The sequence below is a fragment of the Chlamydotis macqueenii genome, chromosome 7 (genome assembly GCF_036417535.1).
Source record: "Chlamydotis macqueenii isolate bChlMac1 chromosome 7, bChlMac1.mat, whole genome shotgun sequence".
Taxonomy (NCBI): Eukaryota; Metazoa; Chordata; class Aves; order Otidiformes; family Otididae; genus Chlamydotis; species Chlamydotis macqueenii.
The window spans coordinates 30964038-30990838 of NC_141562.1; the positions used below are offsets into that span (position 1 = coordinate 30964038).

Consider the following 26801-nt stretch of genomic DNA (forward strand, 5'->3'; position numbering starts at 1 on the left):
ATTTGTATGAAGCAAATTGTCTAACTCATGTCCTGAGAGAATTTTCATTTTATTGGAGAAATTACAGAAAGCAGCTACACACCCTGCCCACTGCTGAACTATGAACATTTGGCCGGCGCTGCCAGTCTGCCTGCTGCTGCCGAGCGCTGACAGGCCCAGTCAGAAGCCCGAGGCACAGCCAGAGTTGCGAGGGTGACCTGTAGGTTTTTCCGAAATGAAGAGCTAAGGACAGTGCTACTCTCTGTAACTAGTATTTTGTAACTCTTAATTATTTCACCTTTTTGCGTCACTAAGAGCAGTACAGTAGAAGGATCCCCAAGGAACAAGCGCAACTATTGATGTTTCACTGTCCCTCACTGAATTTTGCTGAAGCCAGAGTAAGAAAACCAGTTGTGCTTTTGAGTAAAATAATTAAACCCGTCTCTTGCAACACGCCAGGCGTAGGATGATCTGTGACTAAGGTGTTTTTAGCCAGGGCTCTGACAGCCACGCCACAGTTCGAGTGAAAACCACGCAGCTCTGGCTCTAAAGCCTGGGGACGGTCGGCACAGAGGCAGAGGTGCCAATCATGGTGGGTACCCGCCCGCCCGCCGAGGGGGCCCAGCCCCCCCACCCCGCCGCAGCTGGGGTGTCCGCAGCCCCCGGTACCTGCCGTTAATCACACGGGCTGCCGCTACCCGCGTCGCTCTAAGGCAGGCGATGCCGGGGGGCGCTCCAGCCGCTCCTCCCAGGGTAAGATGGCGGGGAGCGCCCGGCCATGCCTGCGCCGGATCCCGCCGGTTCCGACTGGCGGGCCTGCACGTGCCCTCCGCCCCTCTACGGGCTGCCGGGCGGAGCGGGACGGCTGGGGTGGGGGCGGCGGGAGCCGCCTGTCCCCTCCGAGGACCGGTGCTGCCTCTCCAGCCGCCGTAGGCCCTCGAGTGAGGGGCCGGCCCAGCCGGGGCGGGGAGGGGAGTGCTGCCCTGAGGCAGGGAGCGGGCTCGGGCAGCGCTTGGCTGGAGGCTGTGGAGCGGGGCTGTTTGATTTTATTCTGAGCTAATTGAAATAGCACGTGCTGGTACCACGCAGTTGTGGTTCAGTTGGTTGCAAGGTCAGTTCAGTGCCCAAAGCCTGCTCTGTTTTACTTGCAAATTCGACTTGGATTTTATTTGTCCCATATAAGGTAGCAAGAGAGTGTTTTTATATTTAAAATAATTGCATTGCATGTTAACATTTGGAAAACAGATGCCAAAAGTGTTTTGTTAGAGCCCAGTGCAGTAGTTTCCCCTTAGGCCGCAGCTCTGCCCGCTCAGAAACTGGTGGTTGTCTCAGAGCTCCAGGCCTTCGGCGGTGGCTGCGCTCCCAGACATGAGGAACCAACAAATGCAGCAGCTTCAGCAGAGGGGCGATCTATCAAACTAGAGTGAGGTCTCCTCCAGAGAGACACATCTCTTGTGAGTCCAGCAAGCTTCATGTGCAGGTGGTGATGGCCCACTCCTGCTCGTCAGTTGGTTCCTCTCCTAAAGGACTTGTCGTTATTTCATCTGGAGTGTTTGTTGTTGAGCTCTTTAATGCAGGAAGTATTTACTTTTTACTGTACAGATTAAAGAATTAGACAGTAGAGAATAAGCCTTCCAAAATTAATGCTTAAATATAGCTTCAGAACATGACTTAGACATATTTTAATATTTAATTTGTGTGCCTGCCTGAATTAATCTTTAAATCCATGCTTTTGTGTTTACCTGGACTTACAGCTGTCTTTCATCTTACTTTAATGTGAATGTTTAGACGATGGAGGAGCCACTTGACATGAAGAACAAAGGTAATAAAGCTGTAAGTTGAGGTTAAAGCAGCAGAAGCACAGGTGCCAAATTCCTGTTGAAAAGCTCTCAGTTTTGAGGCTGAAGTTCTGAAATATCTAACAAAAATCAGTATCTTCTGAACAAACAATACAAGATATTTTTCGCTAAGTGTAGAAACGGAGCAGAAAGTTTTAACTGCAGCACAAGTGCAATAAAACTGAGACTTTGTCCAAAGCTTGATAAAGGTATCTTGGCTTTGTTCTTCTGTAATTGTGTGTATGCTTATTGATAAACATCATCAGTGTGAGTATGGCTTATAAATATAGCTAACTCCTAATTATCTAAACTTGTATGGCCTGGAATGTCTTGGAGAATTAAAACAGGATAATTGGAGAACTGGGGAATTTGGCACAGATATGTGCAGTGGGAGTTGGAGTTCTTGCAGCAATGCTTCTTGCCTTCATCAGTGCCTCAGTGCTGTCTGATCTATATTCTCTTTTACTCCAGATGGGAAGTGGGGGGCAGGTAGATCTGGGATAGTTTGGTATGCAGCCATCTTGGGGCTGGAGAGTTTGTGAAATCTGATTTAATGTTAGGCAAGAGTTTTACTTTAGTCAAAGTTTGCAAGATTAACTTGCTTCCAGGTGGGGGGAAAAGGCCACATAAGCTTTATGTTGGTTTGGTGGAGAACTTGGGCGAATAAGCCTGCCAGACTGGAACAAGCTCAGAATGGCATGTGTAGCCTACGACTGAAATAAATTTTTAGTAGGTAAATAAGTTGCCCACTTATACAAACATAATTCCTAGTATACTGGTATGCAGATTTAGCTGAATGTTAATCTTGTGAGAGTTGTTTGATAAAGAATAAACTCACTGGATATTGGAAATAATGTAAATTTTTTTAGTTCCTGCTGAACAACTTTAATTGAAACAAATTTATGGATGCAGGACATTAAGACCTCTATCAAGTGATAAGCACAGAGCAGTGAAACTGTTGCTTTACTAATACCACTGATGGTAGGTTTGAATAAAGGCAGTGATAACAAGAAGTAAATTCCAGAGTGTGTCATGGTCCTAGCATCTCCATTTGCTCGAACGCACTAGTAAAATAGTAGGAGTAGATAAAAGCCTTGTGTCTTCCTTGGAATGCTCTGTAACACAGGCATGCATTAGCATTGTTAAATCAGATCCCTTTGCAAATACTTCTGCTTCTAGGAAGTGCCACAGAAGGTGTAACTGGCAGAGGGAACTTGCTGTTGACAGCTGCAACTGATAAAGGAAATACGGTGAGTTTTTGTACTTCTGTAATTGCCCTAAATACTCCGAGCATTTCTAGTTATATAGTGCTCTTTTCAATTTGATTTTTTTGTTGTCACACTTTTGGTATATCAGATTATTTCTACCCTAATGGAGAGCTGTTTTTCTGCTAGGTTTCACCTAAGATTTTTTTTTTCTTCCACAGGTGTCACATTCTGATTTGATTCATAAGAAGCCGAAGAAATTGCAATATTCATCTGAGAATGTTTTCTCTATTGGCTGTGATAAGAGTCTCTTTAGTTCGTTAACATCACCCCCTCAAATGAGGACTTGCCATCATTGCGGTCTGTTTGGTGAGTGCCTATTATCCTGTAGTCTGTGGTTATCAGTGAAACCAGATCAGAAGAATTGCTCAGAAATTATACATCTTAAAATGGATGTATGTTTTTATCTCTCAGATGCAAGTATAATGACTATTCAGAACATAGTTGGAGTTACGGAACTGCTAAACAAAAGAGAGCATCTCCTTAATTAATTTTTTTTTTCCCTTTTTATGTATAGAAGGAATTTGGGACATCTGGGGCAGTAATGTCTGATAGTTAGCTATACATGAATACGAATATCTATTTGTATGTGCTTAGAACTGTAGTAGAACCATCCTGTAAAACAGTTATTAAATAATACATGGAGACTGTATCTTAACAGCTGCTGTATCTTCTAATATAGATGTTTGGGAAGGGTTTTTTTTGTTTGGTTTTTTTTTTTTTTAGGATCCCTCAGATGTTCACAATGCAAGCAAATATACTACTGCTCTGCAGATTGTCAGAAGGAGGATTGGCCAGCACATAGCATTGTATGCGGGCCAGTTAAACAGAAGTAAGTTTTTGTTAAAAGTTCTGCCAAATAATCTTTACAGAAAGATAATATCCTTCCCAATACAACTTAAATAACCGTGTGAAGGCACTATTATAGTAAAATATGTTGCTTATTCTTAGTCTAGTGCTGCATTATCTCGTACTTGTTAGAAAACTCAGCTCTGCTGCTTTAGAAAGGTGACTTGAAAGATATTGTTGGAGTTCTTAAGGTGTTCTGTAGTGTGACTTAAAGCATTATTTTTACTTGCGTCAGAACTATGTGAGCATGCAGTAGGATTACCAGCTTATCCCATGCCTTTGTTGTTGCTGTTGATAACATAGGGAAGGGAGGAGGAATGAGACTGTGCTTTTCAGTAGTGGCATGGTTAATGGGTTGCATTTAACATACTCTAAAGAGGCACCCTTTGCACCTAACTGTAGTTTAGGTGAACTTCATGGATATTTTATTTTTGATGAGCACAGCTGCAATTAGAATAAGTTGTCTCAGCCAGGCCGTTCTCTAGCTGCTCATTATCGCTTTTTGACATGCCAGTTCAGATGCTCAAGAGATCACTCCCTAATCTGTTTCAATTAAAGTAAGCACCATTAGGTTATGACGTTGTACACATTTTCTGGCTTTGGAACGGTTAGGGGAGAGATCTGAGCGTTTAAGCTGACAGTCTCTAGCAAGGAGTGATGACTGATGACGGCAGTTCAGTGAATCTGCAACGAGGTGTCCATAATCAAGGTTTACAAGAGATTTCGCCCCCCGCCCCCCCGATGAGTTTTGCTACAGTGACTGAATGGGGGGGACATAGAGACAATCTGGCATATGTTGTCTGGATATTACTTATATATTTGTCTGAAATAGCAACTTCTTTTTTTTTTTTTTTTTTTTTTTTAAATTTTTGTAGTTCTTAGGGTTGGCTTGGGATTACAGTGTTAGTGGAACTCCGCAACAACAATGTCAGATTTCTTCTCCATTTTAATAAAAATGAATTTATTTTTGGTTGATGGCATCAGGAAAAAAACACCACATGTTGCATGACAAGGAACTATCAAATTTACCATTCTGCATTTTCTTGGGGGAGGAATAAGTGTTGACGAAACCCACATACTACGAACACCACAGCCTTTTTGTTCAGTTTGCAAGTGGGTGTTATGAATGCTACTCTTCTGTCTTTGTTTCTTCAAAATTAACATGTTTTTCTTTTATTACAGTGTAAGTAATAACAATGGAGGCAAACCTACTAAAACTGAGAAGGGAGTTTGTCTTAAGGTATAGAACCCAATTTTCACTATATCTTGAATGGATCTGCTGTGAGCTAGTTGCAGTGTGATTAATTTAACCTGTACAAGAAATGAACAAGTTCCAAAGATTATAATATACTCATTTTAGAAAGAGCAGTGCTTCAAATCAAAGGTTACTGGGAGAAGCATTCAAAAATATGTTACTTCCACAGCTCTTGGCGATACTGTTAGACAACTTGGTTTTTGCTTGAAGAAACATTTGTGAAAAAGTTAAAAATCAATATATGTATGATGTTGATAGAGAAATATTTTAGCAAGGAAACAAATACACTGATTCAGAAAAATTCTGGTGGCTTGTTTTCTGCATAGATTGTGAGCTGATGCTTGGAGTCTTGTAAATTATCTGAAAAATACATGTAATTTGGTATTGTGTAGTAACAGATGCAGTTAAACTTTTTTTTCTTTGCTGTAGCAGGAATTAAACATGATGCAGGTCTCCTTTGTAATGTTTTGAAGCCTCTATTAATCTTTCAGCCAAACATTTCCTGTGGTTTTCCTATGAACTCTTCTGCAGGAGATCATTTTGCTGCCTTTGTGGTTTCTTGTGATGACATTTATGAAAGCGAGTAAATGTGTGTACCTCCACCTAGCCTCATGTTTGCACTGCACAACAAAACTCTTTCGTCATGCACTTCAAAGTAGCTCATTCATCTGGTTAACTTTTTGAAAGAATTTAGAAAGGAGGCTTCATTTTGGGTTGTGAGACTTCTGTTAGTTCATCCTGATAAGTTTCTGCTGTATTTGTGCTTGTGACTGTGTTCTAATAAAACTGATCAACTCATAGTGAGGGACCTTTATAGCAAGAGGATGTACAATATGAATAGACAATTTGTAGCCATTTTATTTTGAAATAACAGAAAGTGTTGGGGTTTTTTTTGGTGGTTTTTTTTTTTTTTTTTTTTCTGGTTCATCTTCGGAAACTCGAATAAGTTCTGTGGAAGTAACAGAGTTTATATTGCATATTGAACAATATTCAGTGTATTTTGCTATTTTACTGTGAGATGTGTTTTTTATGGAAAAATCTTTTAGAAGGATCTTTGCTGCAAGTAAGCAATTAATTTGGCAGTTGTAACAGTAATCTTGGTCATTATGCATTGTCTGCAGTATGTTGGTCCAAATGTAAAAGTTTTCCTAAGGATGTGTATGAGGTTATTTTTCTAAAGCTTTTAGGATGTCACAGACACAGATGGTACGTATTGGGCAGGTTACACTAAATGTTTAGACTTTTTAAAAAAGTGAATGCCAGCAGTTAAAGCAGTAGCTGTAATTTACTCTGTGGTGTTAAGGCTACAAGGAAGCAGATGAAATTCAGTTCCTCTTGTTTATGAGAGCATCATAAGGAGGAAATATAGCTGAGCTGTCCTGTAAAACAGGTATGAAAGGGAGAGGTGAATGTGTGAGACTTGAGCGAGCGCTTGTTTTTAATTGTCTGTTCAGTGTATCTCTGTGATAATATTTTAAGTTACTTTCAAGGGTGATAAAAAGTCTGTAAGACTTATTCAAAGTCAACAAAAGCAGTTTTTTACTCACTTCTTGAGTTACTACAAGGAGCTAAAGCTGAACAACTGCAGTTTTAAACATAACTTGTAGCTGTTTTCAATAGGGTAATTCAACTTCTGTGGATTCTCCCAAGACAGAAGAGCACATCAAGAAAATAATGCTTTCAGATCTCCAGACTCTAGGGATCAGAAAAACTATGGAAGTACAGGTACTTTTTATTTTGGAAGAATCCTACAATGGCTTGTAAGGTTGCATTTGAAGCTTTCAGATCAGCCTTTTTTTTTTTTTTTTTTTTTCAGTTTGGTCACATGTAAAATTCCTTTATTTTTTTATGAAGATGAGTAAATGCAAGCGGGACTGGGGTGGGGGGAGTAAGTGAGGAAGATTATGCATAGGGTGAAATGAATTTGTGGAAATGAACACTGATCCTGAATAGTATATTATAAGTTTTTCTTGCATAATTATAACCTACTGTGGCTTTTCTCTTTAGGGTACAGTAACAGAGTTCAAGAGTCCAAGTGAATTTTATATACAGATGAGTTCTCCAGAAGTTTTAGAGCAGATCAGTAAACTTTCTGTGAAGCTGCAAGACTGTTACACTAACACAGTTATTCAAGAGCAATATAATGCTATGAAAGGGGAAGTCTGTGTTGCAAGGTGTTCTTGGGATCAGGTAACATCTGATTGTCTGTAAAATAACCATTCTATGTTGAGGTCATTGTGATTCACATGTTTTGCTTTTATGTGTCTACCAGTGAAGGCTGCTAATTAGAGATCAGTTTATTGTGGTGGAATTGTGCTAGTAACTAGCTTCATAATATTTGGAACTCAGATTTAAGGTACTGATTTCCCCTCCTCAAAAAAGTTTACTTCTATGTGTTTATGTACTTGAGGCCTGTAGGCACTGTTTATGCTACTGTTGCTTGAAGGTTGTGTGTGTTCTTAGCAAATTTAAACTACTGTAGTTAAACAGTTTGGAATATAACTCTGCTTAATTAAGGAAGTTATTCTATCTTCATTTCTTACCTGACTTTTCTGGTTGCATTTCTATAGCCACACCTAGTTCCTGTTTCCCTTCCCATCCCTTTTTTGTATTTCTTCCCCTTTTTCTCCTCAACTGTTAGCAGAGTCTTGATTTAATGTACAGTAGCCAGTATCCATAGGAGCAGAATTTTATCTTCACAGCAGTCAACGCTACAGTGAGTTGTGTTCACTTGAGTCGCTTCGGAATCTGTCAGTGCCTTTATTGATAGACAAACCTGATGAAGTAAAGCAAAATGTGTTGTGTTCTTACGATGATTATTGTTTATTCCTACACAGACCTGGAATAGAGCACTAGTAAAAGATGTGGATATATCACAAAAGAAAGCACAAGTACTCTATATAGATTATGGAAAGGAAGAAAACATTCCACTCTCCTGGATTAAAGCTCTACACAAAGACAGTGAACTGTTGTTTCCGCCATGTGTGAGTTCTATTTTCCTAACAGTAGCTGAGGTATTTTAAATGAATAGCTCTGAAATGAGTGTAACTCATGTCTTAGTGTAACTATCATTATCACAGTATTTTGTGTTCAGTGAAAGTGATGCATAGAGACTACTGTACTATACTAAGGTTCACCATCTGAAATGTTCCTTAGCTATTCCACGGGAGTGAGGAAGGCTGCCTGGCGTCTTTCTTCCTAGTCCCAGAAGTAATCTGCAGGGCGGTTATGTCTGCATGTCCCTTATGTGCTAGAAGACAGCAGGGGAAGCGTTCTGGCTGTGTATTCTGATCTGGTCTCACGCAGTAGTGAAAGATCAGTTGTAGTTTGGGCAGACTTGGGAGTACAGACAGCTGTTGGTCTGAGTTTGTTGCTATACTGTGTGAATGTCCCCCATTACAAAACAGGTGGTCTAGCTTTAATCTACAAGTTAAACGAGCGTGATTAGCTGCTCACAAAGAAGAATAGAGAAGTATTCTTTCAATCAGTGACAACTATGACTAGCAGCTCTTGGAATAGTCTTTCATAGCTTGTTCACGTGACTTTCTGTTGGCTCCATAAAAGATTTTGAGAGCTGTTTGAATCTTGGTGAAAAGCTTCAGTATCTACTGTATCAGTATCTTGGAGCGTGCGCCTGTGGTCGGATGTGGTGTGTGGTACAACCATGCCTTACATAAAACAGCATAAATAGTGGGAGAGTCAGAGGAAGCATAGTTTACAGTTTGAACTTAATTTCCTGTTTTTTAACTTTCTGGTAAAGAAGTTAGTTGAATTGATAGCACTTCAGATTCCAACAGCAGATTTAACTTTTATACGCAAGATGGTATTTTTAATGGCCTTAATTATTTAGTCACTTTTTCTACAGGGCAAACAACCCCCTATTGCCTCTTCTTCGTAATTGTAATTCTTTTCAGGCCATTAAGTGTTCCTTTGCTAATTATGATCCAAAAGAAAAAGGATGGGATGAAGGCATCGCCAGCTTTTCTTCTCAGCTCATGGGAAAGCACTGTTCAGTAACTGTTGTTGACGTATTACAGGAGGAAGTGATGTTGAGTTTTGCTGTAGATCTTGTTCTTCCAGATTTTGGTAAGTGCTTGGTAGTGTGGGGGGAAAAACAAACAAACAAAATTATACAATTGATGTCTTTCATGTTCACTTTCTCTTCCACTTGCTATGCCCAATACCTTTAAAAGAGGACAGGGGTTTGTTTTGGTTTTTTTTTTTTTTTGCTTTCTTCCCTCTTGTTACTTATGCCTGAAATACCTTGTTATGCTTAATAACTTTAAAATTTAGTAAGGTTACTTTTCCAGTAGAATTGTAATAATTCAGTATTTTCTAGATTATCCTGTTTATTTTTCTGTTTTAATAAAGGCATCCAAATTTAGGACCATGTTGTTCCTTTTATCTCATGTATTCTTAACTCTTTAAAAATGGCAGTATCAGTTTCTAGTTCCACCTAAGGATTTTAACCAGCTTTTGTTGTATTTCATGCGTGCTCACTAAACAAGTATCCCAACAAAAACACTGGATATTGTTATATCTAGTTGGAGAACTCTAAGCACATTTATATTTCTAACTTAGCAAGCCTCAGTGGATAGAGACAAGCAGAGCACTTGACCTCTGAGGAGTCTGGATTCAGATTTTCAGCTGAGCTGAGGAGGTAGCTTTGATTGTGGAAGCAGATGAGTACAGAGAAGATGTGCCTGTTGTCACTATTTGGAGGACTCTTTTGTTTGAGTTTCTTCTGTGTGCAGAGCAAGAACAATATAATGCCAAGAGCGTGTTCTTTTCCTTGATATGCTGCCCATGGAATCTTTGAATGAAGTGATGGTTGATTCTCTTAGCTTGCTAAAATTCCCGATGTGCAGGAAGCTTATCTCCATGTCATAGTCCCTGCAATCTATAAAATGGTGGTTCACCTTAGTCCTGTGTAAATTAAACTGATTCAGGGTTTTTGCTGGGCATATTTCACTTTTGGGTGCTTTACAGCAAAGCAGTATAACTTGCCAACTTCTTGGAGAGAAAAAAAATCACAGAAATCTCACTGCATTCATGAAATGTTGCATGCATCTATTCCATGACCTTGCAAGCAACTTAAACATCTGTATTCAGGTTTTCAGTTGAAAATAATTATATTGAAAGCTTGGAATACTGCTTCATGCATTGGAAATGGAATATGTAATAGCTAAGAAACTCAAGATTTCTTTATAAATCTTGGTAACTCATTGCATACTCAGTGTTGTATGGAGGTAAGTTATGAATCCTTGTATCTGAAAAGGTGTAATCAGTTTTTCAGCCATCAGTCTTTTAGTGACTATGAGTAAATGTTGGTTGTTATTACTTTGCTCATTTTATTTAGTCAAACAGTCTTGGAGCTGTTAATGTCTTCATAGAACTCAAGTAGTTGAGTCACTCTGGAACAAACTACTTTTATTTTACATTTTAAGCATATTAAGTGCTCAACAACTAAGTAGAACATGCTCACCTTGTGATAGGAATATAGGTCAGGCTCAGAAGATGATTCTGAAATAAAACTAAATGATTACTATCTTGTATGGTAAATTACTTTCTTACTTCTGTGTTTTAGGAGACTGCCTAGATACAGTATTTCCAGAAATGAGGTCTGATTTAACTCCAGGAGGTAATGACAAAGGAGCAGACTCTCCAAGAGGTAAGCAAGCAAATAAAACCTCTGAGTAAGAGATGGAAGAAACTTGGGGAATTTTAAGTCCTCCTGTGTCTAATGGTATTCTGAATGTAGTAAATATTCTAGATGTTCACTAGTGTCACTTCCTACTTAAAATCATTGGCTAGTGGAGCTTCCTTCAGTTCACTAGTGCCAGTAGCATGTATACTTTTTAATAGTACAAAGTACTTGTTTAGTGGTGATTATGTGAGCATTAATTTCATGGATAATATGATAGGAGCCTTCAAAGTCCAAAGAGTGAGCAAAAAGAATAAACTGCTTCAGCATGCTTAAATTTTGGAGTTTAATTTAGCACAGTTTTTAAGACTCTGAATCCTGGCTGGTGAGGTTGCAAAGTCATCTAGCTTTTGATCAGTAACCTCCTTTTTCTTTTTTTTGGTGGGTTTTTTTTTGTTTTGTTTTGTTTTTTAATGTACAGTGTCAGAAAACCATTCTAAGGGAAGTAAAGAAAAAATACTTGAAGATGAAGAATTTCTCCACTGTGCTAATTCAGTTGCAGAGTGTGTCTCTGTACGTACTGGAGATGCATTTTCTGGTGTGGTTTCCTGTGTTCAAAATCCAGAAGACTTTTTCTGTCAGCAGCTACACAGTGCCTGTAAGTGATGTTTTGGGAAAGGGATATAAGATACTTGTATGGCCCTTTTCCCTCCAGTAGAGGGAGGTGTTGCTGGTCTTGTAGTTTGACCTGAAATGGTGATTCCCTGTAGCTGTAGACCATGCCTCAGTCAGTTAAGAGCCATGGTATTGCAGAGGATGTTTTTTGCAGCGTTAGCCATTAATAATTGCTTACTAACCTGTAAGGTGATAATGTGTGGGCAGTCTGAGTAGTGCAAAGTAGGAAGATGGCGTGGCATGGATTTTAGCAATCTGAAGTAAACTTGTATCACAGATATTTAATGTTAAATATGTTCTGTCAGGTGTTTCAGAAATGCATGCGAGTTTCTAATTACTTTGTTTATTCCTATGATGCCTTGTGGCTTTACCCCTGGGGGGGGAGTGTTTCCTTATAGGCTGAGTGCATGGACTGAACTTTTGTTACATAGTATGGGGAGAGTCTCTGAGTATGAGAAGGCCAGATAATAGCACCCAAACCCTGCTTTGGTGTCTTCTGATACAGTAAAACATAAGACTAAGTAACATTATAGTGGGCCAGAGTGCTAGGCTGCAAGGACTTCAGGTGCATCTCCCATAGTGCTCATAAGCAGATGTTTGGGGAGAACAAGAACACTTGTGGCATGTGTCCTCCTAGCACTGTCCAAGCCAGCTTTTTTTCAGGTGTTAAAAGGGCTTTTACATCAGATCATATCAAGCTCCATCTCCTATGGTGGATTTCTCTTCTGTGTACTTGTGCAGCCTTTGAATTCTGGGTAGACCCATAGCATAGCATGTCCTTCATTAAGAAGTGACACTCGTCATCTGCCTGTTGTTTAAAGAGCTGTCTTCCTTGGTTTCTTTCTAGCATGCCTCCACTAGCTTGGTTTGAGTTCCTACTGGCTTCAGTTTTGGTCCTGTGTTGAAAAATTCTGTGACTGGTTTTCCAAGTCTGTTCTCTTTACCTCAGACTCACATGAGGACTCCCTTCAATTTACTGAAGAGTCCTAGTCTCATCACTATTTTGGATTATGTTCAACATTACGTGAAATAATCTCCATTATGCTACAAGATACAAGTTTTGAACTTAAGTTTTGTGTACTTTTGTAATAATTACAAGACGGTGTAGGTTCCAAAACCTGTGTCTTTTAACATCAGGTCAACTTGCTGAGCTTCAAGCGTCTCTTAATGAACATTGTGACAAATCTCCCAGTAGTCCAGCTTTCCGTCCTGCTGCCGGAAATGTGTGCTGTGCGCAGTTCACAGGTAAAACCAGAGTGAAAATATGGCTCTTAATTTTTGTCTTTTTATTACCAAAAATAAGCACGTTTTATAATTATGTTTAAAATGTTTCGTATAGACTTTATTTTATTTGTATCTGGTTTTAGCTGTGGGATAGCATTTGGTAGTGATCTTAAGAAATTATGAATAGCAAATGATGACATCTATAAAATACTAGTTTAAAAAAGACCGTAAAATGGTCTCTTCATCAAGCAAACTCTTAACACTAGACTCACTTCTATATAAAGGCACTGTTTAAGAGACCATGGAAAAACTTGGGTTTTTATATGTGGCTTATTCCTGTGGTTGGAAATATAGACTTGGAATGTTAGACCCCAAAAATGGACAGAAGAAATTGAATTATATGTAACAATGCTGCTCTGATAGACTCATAGCCAAGACTTGGTAGTCCTAAATCATATGTTTATAACTTGGTTTCCACCTGAGAGTTATCACTGATGTCAAGTTTCTACAAGTCTCATGACAAAAGTGAATCTTGCCTAAACATAGGCTAATATTCTCCATAAAGCAGTGTTTTGTGCTAGGAATTGGTAAGTCTATATGAATGAAAGTTATTAGAATCTGAAGTCCTATTTGCCTTGTGGGAAGGGTGGTAGTAGTAGATGTTGCATCTGTAAGGGTCTTGTGAAGGTTTGTGTGAACTGTAGTGCTGCTGGTTTATGTTGAGACTGACATTGTATTTTTATATTGGTCTGCTCAAAAAAATCGTTCTATTCTCAGAAGTTAAAAGCAAGTACAATGAACATCTATATCTTCCTTTCTAGAAGACAATCTTTGGTATCGTGCTGCCATTATAGCATATGTTTCTGAAGATACTGTTTTGGCGGGCTATATAGATTATGGTAATTTTGAAGTTCTTCCACTGACTAGACTTCGTCCTATGATTCCAAGATTAATGGACTTGCCATCTCAAGCCATAAGATGTACCTTGGCAGGTATGAAATAAATGATAAGCTGTTTCAAACTGGGTAGAGGCAAAATAAGTGGGGTTAGATAACAATCACACCAGTAGTATCTTATATTGAAATATGGGGAAGGATGGAGATAACAGTAGGCTTTACTTCCAGAATTCTTAATTGTTGTGGCATACCTACAAAACTTGACAAATCTTTCCTAATCTACCTGGTGACCTGCAGTTGTATGTTTGGAAAACTGTGTTAAATTAACATACCTCTAAGGTTTTGCGTGTGCTTTTGTTCTGAGCAAAATTCAGTAACCTACTGAATTTGTGGAAATCTTCAATCTGTTGTGGTTCTAACACTGCAAGGGAAGGTAACATTTCATTTTATATCTTGATATTTGGAACTGTATCTGTCCTCATCCCCTGGGGCAAATCTAGTGAAACTACTGGTAGACTCGTCTCCATAGGCTTGTGAAGTCTGTCAAGTTGGAAAGGATGCTGAGGCTTCCTAGTTCGTCCTTCTGTCTCAAGCCAAGATCATAATCTGATTTTTTTAAAAATACTTGTTTAAACTGCTGTTGGAAACTTTTTCTCTGTTCCCATCACTATGCAAGATAGTCCAAGTCTTAGCTTCGGTACCTGTCCTTTAGAATACTTTGTGTATCCTTCCTTTATAACACTTGATATTTAACCTAATTTTCACATTTTTGTAAAGTTCAGAGCAGCATTCTAGCTTCTTGCCTTGTAGGAGAACGTGAAAGAATGCTTCCTTTGTATATAGAGATGGAACCAATGCATATGTAATGTGACCTAAATAAATCTATTTTCTGGGGCAAATCATGATGCCTAGAGCTGAGAATGAGTGTTCTAAGACTAAGAAAGGTCCTAAACACAACATGGATCCAAAAAAGTGATCAGATAAGATGTTTCCTGACTAAAGTCAAGGATTACTGCTGCATAAAAATCTATCTTTCTGGAAGGCAACTTCTGCCAATCTGTTACTATCAATTTCTCTTTATAACTTGCATTTTTAGCAATAAATTTAGTAGCATAAAGTGTAAACATTTCAGGAGGAGGAAGCTTATAGTAGCAGATACATTGGTTGGTTAATGGTCTTCAAAACTATAGATTGTATTCATGGGACCCAAAGACTAACACTTCTTACAGACATTCATACTAAGGAAGTATTAAATCTCAATTTACACATCTCTTCTTGTAATAGACTAGTTGTACATTATCTTTGTCAGATTTTTATTAAACCCAAGTACTACAAAAGTTCAGAAACTAAGTAATTGTGTTTGAAATCTTATTACAAGCACAAGGAGCGGGGGTGAGTTGCTTGGCATATCTGCTGCTTAATCTACTGTTTTCAATGGTGTTGTACCTTTCCACATGTTGTTGAGACTTGGACTTTTCTCAGAACCTTTACATACTGTGTGACTTTTTAGGTGTAAAGCCACCATTAGGAGCCTGGACCCCAAAAGCTATTGCTTTTATGAACCAGTTGGTGAAAGACAAAGTATTCATGGTAAAAGTAGTGGATAAAGAGAGTTACAGATCTGTGGTGGAGCTTGTAGATGCATCAGTTACTCCAGTAATAAATATATCGAGCCATCTCATAGAGAAGGGCTGTGCGGCTGAGGAATCGAGGACGGCCTTGCCAGCAATCAGAATGAGTGATGTTAAGCAAGCAAATGGTGAGTACAAGCACATCCTACTAAACTGACATTTAATCTCCTACTAGAGTGAGTACACATAATGAAAGTTCTTAAGTGCTAAGAACTTTCCAGTCTGGCTCATGAAGTCTAGCCTTCACAGCTCTGAAGTTTAGCCGTGGCAACTTTGCCACGAAGAAATTGTGTTTGCTTGTGTGTCCATATATATATGTGTGTGTGTGTGTGTGTGTGTATATGTGCATACATAACAAAGTTGTGATTGCTTACTTTTGGAAGACCATACTACTATTTCACTTTCTCTGGTGAGAAGTCTTACAATTTCCAGTTGAAGTAAATATGACAAGCAGTTAGAACCTGCTTGTTCTTATGCCCTTGTCTTTTAGCTCAAATAGTATTTCATCCTCTTGTCTTATATTTTATACTTAAACCCACAGACTTAGTCTTTGAAAATCTGTTTGACTGCAGTAGCCTCAAGGCCATGCCTAAATTGCCTTTTTTTTGCATTTGGTGACCGAAACTTCAATTTGAGAGACTTGCAAATTTTATTTAAGGTTGCTTTATATTGTGAGAAGATTCCTAGCTTCACTCATATGAAGCATGTTAAGCCTCTTTTTTCCATCCTGTGTCTGGTAAAACTATATATTCTCTCCTGATCTGTCTGTACTGAAAACTGGGGGAAGTATTTTTGTCAAGGCTATGTCCAGATCCCTTATTTTCATCTTCTTCACTAGATGCTTTGTAGTCAGGACATGGTTATTCCTTATCTTTGTTCAGAAGGGTAAGGAATCTTTTATAAAATTCAGATAGACAGTAACTTTTGCGGTTATATCCAAACAGATTTTGATCTGTGGCCGTGATCCTGGACCTGTTTTGTACTTCGATTTCTTGGTTACTTCTTACCTTTTAATTTCTCTCACAGAGTGGGAGCTTTTGAAAGCAGGTTCTAAACAGATCATCAAATTTTGCCTTATGTGTTTTGAAACTTATGCTTTTTATATTGAAATTTCAACAGATACATTTCTCTGTCAGCTTAGAAAATAATTTTTCATTATCTTGTTTGCTTTATTTAAACTTGGTGATTAAATCTGTGATTGCTGGATCCAGCATGGTATAAGAGTAACTTGTAAATTTGTAAATAAACTTTGTAAATAAACTTGTAAATAAAGAGTACATTTTAGGTAACTTGCCAGAAATTAAAAAACAATGTATTTTTTTGGTTTAGAGAACTACTTAGAAGAAATCACACCATCACATGAAAGAATAAACAATTGTATTTCACAGTTGTTAGGCATCCTAAAGCTTTCTCTAAACTTTGAGCCATTTCTTAATTTTTATTTTTTGTGTCAATCCTTCTTCAACTTAGAGTGGAAAATTCAATCAGCTTCTATTACTTGAGTTCTTTGAGCATATTTCTCAAAATATGCTAGCTGTGCTTTGCCTTTGCCAGTAGGGATCTGGCAGTTGCTTACAGTGTGAAGGACAGTTTTGTGTTCCACTGAAAATAAAGAAGAGCCTGTTGAAAGCCTAGTCCATTGGTTTGGTTTGGTTTTTTTGAGGTGGAAGGAAGGGGAGTGTTCTGTGGGGTGTGTTTTTGTGTGGGTTGATTTTTTTTTTTTTTTTTTTTTTTTGGCCATCTTTCTTGAACTTCATTTTCTGAAAAAAAACCTGAACACTTAAAAGTGGAAAGATCTACCAAAGTTGGAGGCCACCCACTTGGACTCAATTCTTAAAAAGGCTGACAGTATTTCTGCATGCTGCTGTCTACCACAAGCTGTAACAAAGTTAACAGCTATGAAAAATACAGGTAGATTTAATATTATGCTGACAGACAAAATGATGGCTTCTCCAGCATGCCATAATTTAGTTTTCACGTGATCTGTTCTACAACTTGTTTTAAATTATAAGCTCCTGTCAGGTACTTGAGTATAATATACAGTGCAAATTTCTGCAACCAGTCTTTCTGTTAATCTCTTTGTTCTTTCTCTTCCATAGATGATTTCCAGTATTCTCTGTGACAACTATTGCCCTCTTCTGTGCCCTCTACCCTGTTACCCAGAAACCATGGTTCCCCAGAGGCCCTCTTGCTCAGGGTATTGCCACCTAGCCTGTAGCTCTGTGTGGTTACTCTTGCCCTTCTCAGTTGTGACCAAGTACACTAAGTAACTGGCACATTTCTCTTCCTTGCTTTTATTCTGCAAAGAGGCTCTCACTGGTAATTAGTCTGTTAGTTTATTTATAACAAGGAATTTGAGGACATGAATGAGCATTCAGGATGTATAATTTTTTTTCCTGTAAGACTTATTTTCATTTATCTTCCTTCCTCTACTTCTCTATCCTTTCTAGAGGACATAATGAAAAAAAGAGTTTGCAAGTGGAGTAAATTAACTCTTAAACAAACAGTAGATGTCGTAGTGTGTACGCTGTACAGTCCTGGAGAATTCTACTGTCAGATCTCAAATAACAGTGGTAAGCGTATTTGGCTTTTTTCTTCTGCTAGTTTCTTTGCTTTCTGATTTGTCATTTATTACAGTTCTAACACATTACTGTTTCAAGTAAGCTTATAGCACCAAGGTTTTAATCAGAGGTTTCTTATAAGAATACAAGTGGAATGACAAAGGAATTGGATCATGGTATGTAGTGACTATGAGGTTGAAATCTGAAAACGTTGAAGGTAAGCAGTTGAATAAAACTTAATTTAAGAATGTAGAGAAAGGTGAAAAGAGCTACCATAACCTAGGCAAAGGATATCTAAACAAAAGATAGCAAGTAAGACATGTTCCCTGTGCCCATCCAGAATTTACTGGGGCTCTCTTCTAGTACTCTGTCCCGTTATAATTTATAAAAACTCACAAAGATTCAAAAGATACAAAAGAACATGAAAATGAGAAAGCACAGCTTTTGGACTTGACTTCCTCTTGGATAAGCTCGGGAAAAAAAAAAAAAATCTTGTTTCTGTATTTGCATGTATAAAGACTTCTGATAGCCACTGGCTTTTTAACCTATTGGAATTTTTTCCAAGTTGATGCATGCTGAAATTCAGTGGCTGGAAGTGGAAAATAAATGCTTTCAAACAAAAAATACGGGGCTGGTCTTAAGTGGGGGAAGCTTATTCCTTGACTTATTTAGGGATAGTATAGATTCTTCATGGCTTTATTGCCTTTAAAACATGATTGAATTCCTCCCTAAAAGTGATGTTACAGAGCAGGCTTAAGGACTTGATATAAAAAATAAATAAGCAGGGTGAGATCCCATAGCTTGTCACATGCGCTGGGTGAACTAGGTAGTTCCCATGGCGTTATCTGGCTGTAAAATATACTTCAGATTTTGGAGTGAAGGGTGCTTGTTGTATTAGCAGGAAGAACTACTGGTCATTTTGTTACCATACTGAACCGATTTGTCAGTAAATATCAGCTAGCTCACATCTTCCTGGTATGAAGTTTGTCTAGTAAGTTAAATGGTTAACTCAGCGTCAACAGTTCTTTTTCTTATGAAACTCTAAAATTCACAGAAATCTCCCATCAAATCTTTTGTAAGCAAGCTGTACAGTGAACACTATCAATAAAGTTCAAGTCAGCTTATTGAGCTTTTTTTTTTCCCTTTCTAATTTTCAGAGTTACATGCTCTAAATTTACTTAACAAATCATTGTCTGAATACTGTCAGAAAACTCCACCCGATATATTTAAGCCTGATAATGGAGAACCTTGCTGTGCTTTTTTCTCTGGTAAGTAACAGATGAAAATATTTTTGTTTTTACAGGGTGAACATAAACAAAAAAAATAGGTAGCTGATAGTTTGCATGCTTAGAGGATAGCAAAGAGTTGGATTTATTCAGCAAAAAAATGCTGGCAGACTTCCTAAACATGTGAAGTAATTTTTTTTTTTTTTTTTAAATGTTTAAAAATTAGGTGATGGTAACTGGTACCGTGCTTTGGTGCAAAAAGTTACTTCAGATGGAACTGTTAAAGTATGCTTTGTGGACTATGGAAATGTTGAAGAAGTACCACTGGATAAAACACGGCAGATCTCATCCTCATTCCTAAAACTTCCATTTCAAGGAATTAAATGCTGGCTCTCAGGTGGATCTTCTTATTGATTCTTTCTCTTGTAAGAGCTGTTGCATTTAGAGACTTGCTGCTTTGGGGGAAGGAGATGGTGACAAGAGTATACTTCACAGAACTCTGTTTTGGTGGGGGGTTGTTTGTTTTTTGGAGAGGGTTGGTTTGTTTTGTTTGTGGTTTTGTGGGGTTTTTTTTTTCATAATAAATGTCTGTGCTTACAGCCTCTGGAAATTGTGGGAACCATTATTGTAGCCTTAACTATACAGCAGACTGGCATTTAACAGAAAGATAATGGCTCTTCCCTGAGCTCCTGACAATGCTGTGCAGTGATCTGCATGGAGGTTACTTCCTGATCTATCGAAGGGACTTGTTGTTTAGTTCCGCTTTGTATGTGTTGCTTACTGGCTGTTGATTGCTGCCTTGCTAGGAGTAAATGTGCCTTTGTGCAACTTGATTTCTCAAAACTTTTGCAGGCAAAGGAGCTCATCTGTTTTTTATGAAGCAAGTCGGCCTTTCAGTTCTCTGTAGGGATGTTTCGTTTGATTCTTGTGGGGTTTGACACAATACTGCTGGTTCTCAAACTTCCACCAGTTCTCTGCCTCTTCCTTTTCCACACCAAATCACTCAAAATTCTGCAGAATTATAATTTATTTCTAATTGGTTTGAAAATAAAAAAAAATTTAAAACAGGAAAAAGCTCAAAACCACAGTTCATCAAGGTGTCTTCTGCTGGGTTGTTTTTTTTTTGTCTCTTAAAACACTGTTTTACTGCTCTTTTGATAAAAAGGCTATATTAAATTGACTCATAAATAGTCTTAACAGTGTTATTTGTGCTAAGGCACAAGGACTTACTTGGTAGAATATCAAAATGTAGAAAACGTAACTCGGGAGCCCTGAGGAAATGTTTCCTTTTAGAAGAAAGGAGAAAGATGGGAGACCAGTTAACAGGATAAGTACAATGTGTATCCCTAAGGTAGTAGAAGTAGCCTTGGTATTTCAAGTTGTGCTTTAAAAATAAGGAGGTTTTTAAAAGGAAAATATAGTTGAAGAAAGTAACTTAATAGAGATATTTTTAACAGTTCTCCTACTTTTTAGGTATAAAGCCTGCTAATAGCAAATGGCTTCCAGAAGCTACAGCAAGATTTCATATGTATGCTGCAGGGAAAAAGCTTCAAGCCAGAGTAACTTCCTTTTCCAGAGCTGGGGCAGGTGTAGAGCTTATTGACAATTCCACAGGTCATCCAGAAGTGATCAATGAGATATTAACTTCTGAAAAATTGGCTGTAAAGGAAGTAGTACAAGATAAAAATAACTTCCCAAACAAGTCTGTTGAGAAAAAAGGTAATGAAACGAATGTTAACTTTTAGATTGAACAAGAATTTTCAGTATTCCAGCTTTTAACTGTGATCTTGCTGTTTAACTACAGTTAATAATAAACATACATAACTTTGATTACAGTGTCAGTTTTACAGTTAAGCACAAGCTGCCCTGCAGGTGGCGTTATAGACAAAAAGAAAAAGATAAAAATTGATGAGTTTGTCTTAAATGAATGCTATTTGAATATTTGATAGTAGAGACTTGCAAACTTGCTATGACTGAAACCTTTCCCATGTTTACTTTCCAATATCTTATTTTTGAGGTGTTTTTTTAACTTTCATATGCTAATAGTTTATGAACAGCTGATTAAGCAAGAGTTGTCTTGGTTTAGATTTCTTGAATTGGAGACATGCAGTTGTCTCAAATTCAAAAAGAAATTCTGTAACAGTTACTTATATTATGCTTGTGCTTGGAGGAAAGTGGTACACTGCATTTTCTTACTATTTCTATTAGAAACATCACTTGGGCGCTGGAAGTTGATTGAATTGGCTATAGATGAAACTGTATCTGTCCGAGTCACAGAAGTTGTAAGCCCAAACTTGTTCTACGCTGTGCCAGTTCAAACTAAAGGTAAGAAAAAGTGTTCACTGTTCCTAATACCAATGAGAAGTCACTGTTGCAAGCAATTTAATAAAATGAATGCCTATAGCGAACTGAACCATGTGGTAATGTAGCTTGGATGGTAGAAAAACATTTAAAAATGCCAAAGATGGGAGCAGGGAGCTTAAAAGTACGTATGCTCTTCATTCTACCCAAATGCGGTTACTTACCAAGTGGTTTGGTTTTTTTTCTGTAGATCAGGAGAAGCTGCAGAGGCAGTTGATTGAACTGGAAGGCTATTGTAAATCTTGTAAGAACCAACCCTTCGCACCAAAACTGGGTGAAGCCTGTTGTGCCAGGTTTTCAGGTAAGGCAATAATTTGTTCTTCTATTTCCTTGACCGGTGTAAAACACTCATTTTTGCTTCAGAAAAAGGAAAATCACCGACTTTAAAGTGCTTACAGATCTCAGAATTCTGTTACAAAGGATAGCCTGGCTGCATCTTTTGGGCAAAGAAACTGCCTGACAGTCGGGAGAGAAAATAAGGAGTAGGTTGTGCCCTGCAAAATGTATGGAGCTTTAAGAGGAAAGCAAGCTAGTTACTGTTTAAACTAAAACTTGTTTGTTTGCATCACAGGAGCATGAAATTCATGGCAGAGCAGAAATGCACTTGCATCTATACAGACCCACTTCTGGTTTGTGGGTGCTTGGGTGGTTTTTTGTTGTTGCTTTGCACGACTGTGGGGTGGTGATACTGGCTATCACAACTGATCATTCAGCCTTGTTAGCCTAATAAACTGTCCAGGCTTAGCAAACTGTTAGTTCAAGTCAAAAGTATTCTTAGCAGTGAGGGAACTTAATTTATTGTCTTAGTCTTTCAGAAGAGGGGATACTCTGCTGATATATTAGCTCAATATTAAAAAAAAAAAAAAACCCAAAAAACATTGTCTCATAAATATCACATGTTGACTGCATGTGGAGATCTGGCTAAGTGCTGAAAATGAACTTGGGTGCTAGATCAGCTGACAGCTCATGGAAGACAAGATAGATTAATTTAAAAATACTAGGCAGATGATAAGAATATACTTAAGTGTTTGAGAGTTGTTTTTTAACTTCCACTGATTTTAATAATTTTTTAATTTATTGTTGTTTATGTGTCCTTAGGATAATTAAGGGAAAAGGATTTTTTCTTTTTAATTTTGGTTATTTTTTGAGAGGGAATGTGCATTGGGGAAAAAAAAAAGTAAGGAGCTAGAAATACAGTGTGCAGACATCCTTGAAACAGTATTGTAGTAAAAATATTGCCTGTATAGTTGAAGCAAAATTCTGAAAGCAACACTTGCATCTTTATGAATACAGCAATTGGAAACTATTCCCTTGTTCTGTGGGCTTTTATGTATACTAGAGTATTTAAAAACTCCTGGAAAACAATGCAGATTCTTGTTCTCGGGATAAGATGTGTTTATAACATTGTACTTCTCATGTGATGTTTCTTGTCCCAATCTTTTTCAGGTGATGGCCGTTGGTACAGAGCTCTTGTTCTAGAAGCTTCTCAGTCTGTAGTGAAAGTACTATATGCAGACTATGGCAACACAGAAACTTTACCACTTTCAAAGGTGCTGCCAATCACTGATTCCTACTTAAAGCTGCCTTTTCAGACAATTATGTGTTCACTTGCAGGTAAAAAAAAACCAAAAAAAAAAACCACCCCCAAAACCCCTGACCGCTTTTCCTAAACACTATAAATCTGTACCTATTCTGATGAGTGTTCATTCCTTAATACTGATAAACATTATGATCTGTTGAAATAGCTTTTGCAGTATTGATCAGTATATTGTTTTAGAAATTATGGTTTTGGTTAATTAGAATCTAAGCTATTTATATTGGGAAAATGTAGCATAATAGTCTTAAAACCAGTGATAGCATTACATGTAAGATTCAAGTCATTATCATAAAGGATTTTTTTATAAGACAAATTTGATTGTACTGTTTTGGGGTTTTTTTTTTTTTGGCAGGAGTAGGGAAAGCTGCGTGGTCTCCATTACTACTTGACAGGTTGAAAGAAATGTTATTGAACAAATACGTCACAATTACAGTAAAAGGAATTAATGAAAATGTTAATTTAGTAACAGTGGAGAAACTGTGTGAAAGTGGTAGTCTGAATGTAGCTGACAAACTGATGATGGAAGGTTTGGTCAAATCCTGCAGTGCTGAAAACTTGGAAACTGAACATCAAGGTACATGCTTTCACTTAATCACTTCAAATTGCGTACTTACAACAACTGTGGACACGTGGGATGCCTAAGTGACTTTTCCTTCTAAAAATATTCCACATGTCACCTCTTTAACTAGGGAAGCCATGTCCATATGTATTTTGCTCATTCACTTGCTTTGTTTTTTTTAGGTAATGGAGGTGAGACCAAATGCTGCTGCACAGAATTAAAAATGCAAGTAAGATTCTGTCCAAGCAGTAATGGCTTTTTTTACATTTCAGAATGTAAAAGAAACCTTATGTGGGAAGCAAATGGGAGTAGGGAGATAATAGCTAACCAAAACGTTGAAGATACACAAAGTGAATATCCTCACACTTTTTCTCAGTTTGTTTTATATGTGGTAATAATGAGAGCACTCTGAAACTGAAGGAGGATAGCACATAGATCACACAGACATCGTTAGTCTGTTTTGCCACGCATACAGCTTTTTTTTTTTTTTTTTTTTTTTTTCCCCTCTAGAGCATGAAGGCTCAGGAGTGATACGTTTGTCTGTTGTGTAAAGGTAGCTGCAGTGTTTTGCATAAACTGTGATTTGGACAAAGGTCAGCTGGATTTTTTTCAGTAATGTGGCTGTGTTTTGCTGTGGATACAACAGCAGGCAGTAGCATATGTAAGAAAATTCTTACAATATGTATTTCAGGTAGCAGAGATTAATATTAACATGTGCCACAGTTTCAGTCGTGGAGCTAGGGCTGAGACTCCGAGCTGTAAGAGTGTTTGCAGTTGCAAGACTTTTTTCCTTTTGGAAGAAAAAAAAAAAAAAAAAATGGAAGTGTCTCTTACAGATATGGCACATTCCTGTAATTCTTGAAAGGTTTCTGGCTTTAAGCTTTCTCACTTTTTATTTTAACTTATGCTATTTAGTAATCTACTGTTCTAATTTTTCATAAAAGTAACCTAAACTATACCAGAGAAGATGCATCAGCCTTTCTCAAAGTGAGGATCTTTTGTCAGAGGAATGAGCAAAATTTTGAATTTTAAAGATTGAAACCCCTTTCAAGGGTGATTTGAACTTCCCCCTCTCCCCGCAGCCAGAGGCAGCAAGGTCAAAATCAAAAATATGCACTATGATACTTTGGAGGTAGGAAAAGAGCATTTATGTTCAAGGTCATTTAGATCTTTACAGCTTCAGAGTAAGCATAGTTACCGGCAGGGTAGTGGCAGAAGGACAGTAAAACTGTGCTGCTCCTGAATGTAGTTTATTTGTCTGTCCCACTGTGGGCTGTTGAACCTCCTTGTCCGTTCTCTCTCTGTATCTCTCTGATCTTCCAGTTTGATGTAGCTAGTGTCTTCTCTGACTTCAATTCAGTAGTTTTCCGTCATCCTTCCTTCCTCAGATAAGCTTGGCTCAAAGTCTAATTGCAGATGAAGAGAAGGCAGAAAATTCCAGTAAAACAGGAAAAAAAAATATCAGATAATAGACATGTGCAAATAACCAAATTTAAGATCCTGATCTCAGTCCTAATTTGAGTAGTTCATCAGTTCAGTTCAAGGAAGTTTCTTTTTCAGGGGAAAAAAGCGTGGGGACAGGGGGAAGTCAGCTACAGTTCTGTTGACTTTTTCCCCCTCTAGAAGATTTTTACAGCAGAAAGGACGTTCATTAAACTAATATGGGACTCGGCTGAGTTTGTGTTTTTAGGATCTACTGTAATCTGAAACTAGCAATATTTCTAATTCTTTTCTGCTTATTCCACAGCTTAAAAAGCATGAACAGATCCTACTTTTCCTTTTAAACAAGTATGGAAATCCAGATGGATTCACTGAAATGAAGAAACTGTTGGGCCACTAAGTCTGACATGTGCTGTTTCATTTGTATGTATACCAGGTTGTGCTGTTCCTTTTTTTGGAGGAGCAAGTGTATTCATCAGCTTAAAAATGAGTCGCTTTGTAGAAATTCTCCTGTTTATGTAGCTGTATTTTATCTGTATGCCTGATTTGTTATTGTGAAATAAGTATGTAACTTGAAGGATTTCAAAGGTGCAAGCTAAATTTTGTGTTCTATTTTCTGTTTGTACCACCATGTGCTGCTAAGCTTTTTTTTTGCTTTTGTTTTGAGGTTGAATGCACATAACTTTATGGAATGGCCATTGCATTGTGAGTCTTTTCTGCAGACTTAGATTTGAAATAATTGTAATCGTAAAGCTTACTTCAACTTGGTACCATTAATTTTGCTTGAAAAACAGTGTCTTACCTTCAGTAGTCTTCTTTCAACTTAATTTCTGGCCTGAAGTTAGACTGAAAATTGTTCTTTGTAAACTTGGTTTCAATATCATTAAAGGCTGAATCCTGTCTTGGGCTGTGTTTAGGTATTTTTCGCTTAAATCACTAAACACTTAAATACACACAGTTTAAACAATTTAAACTTATGCTATGTAATATGCATCTGGGAATATTGTTTTGAAGTAAATTGTATTAGGGCTCATTTGTCTGTAGCTACATTGTCAGGATTTCTACCTCATCAAGTTTTTTCACATCATAATGGAAAAGTCCCATCCTGGAATATGACAGAAATACTGAATCAAATTACTAATAGGTTTTCAGTATTTCTCTAAAATGTAGTTGATACCTAGTTATCACTTCTGACAAACCCAGTGGCGATGTTACTAAGGAATGCCACATTACTGTTCACAGAGCACAGCAGATATTTGCCTATTGAAATTGCAGGGTCAGCTTTTTTTTTTCACCTGAAGTATGTATTTTCAGTTTGGACTTTGTGCAAATTGGAAGGATCTTGAGAATAAACTTGTGAAATATTTTTGTTTGACTTCAATGCTTTGTTGCACCTAAATTTCCTCATATTTTTCTCCTGCCTGTTAGTTTTTGTTGCCTCATATTCTTGCAATATCTGATAATTAGACTTGGGTCTCTAGAATTCTTTTTGTACCCCTGGTTCTGAAACAAGATTGTGGCTGTCTCAAGTGTCCTTTGACTTCCTGGGGTAAGTATGACTTTCACAAGCATTTGCCCATATGCAAAGCAACTCGGGGATGTTTTAGTCCTCCTACAGCTTTTGTTCACTTTTCCACATACCACCTGTCTTAGCAACTAGGCATTGCATTTCAAAAGATGACTTTGACTGCAGTAGTCAAAAGCAGTCACTTTGTCTACACTTTATAAGCAGGAGAAAGGAAAAGTGAATCTTTGCTTGTTCTACTGAGGCAAAGCCCCCTGAAAAGCAGTGGTTGGTGTT

The 26801-nt window shown here is 37.8% G+C and overlaps 1 protein-coding gene across 1 annotated transcript; it reads left to right on the forward strand.

Moving 5' to 3' along the window:
- Positions 1 to 1770: 1770 nt before the first annotated feature.
- On the forward strand, positions 1771 to 25400 carry TDRD1 (tudor domain containing 1). The gene is made up of 24 exons (XM_086752436.1): positions 1771 to 1801; positions 2997 to 3067; positions 3244 to 3391; positions 3809 to 3914; positions 5114 to 5171; positions 6807 to 6911; positions 7194 to 7376; positions 8024 to 8170; positions 9101 to 9272; positions 10774 to 10857; positions 11312 to 11488; positions 12643 to 12750; positions 13551 to 13721; positions 15136 to 15384; positions 17707 to 17829; positions 18975 to 19085; positions 19270 to 19440; positions 20517 to 20762; positions 21252 to 21368; positions 21595 to 21705; positions 22851 to 23018; positions 23354 to 23575; positions 23743 to 23789; positions 25308 to 25400. Exons 1-24 carry the CDS (start codon positions 1771 to 1773, stop codon positions 25398 to 25400), a joined length of 3219 nt encoding a protein of 1072 aa, XP_086608562.1.
- The last annotated feature ends 1401 nt before the right edge of the window (positions 25401 to 26801 follow it).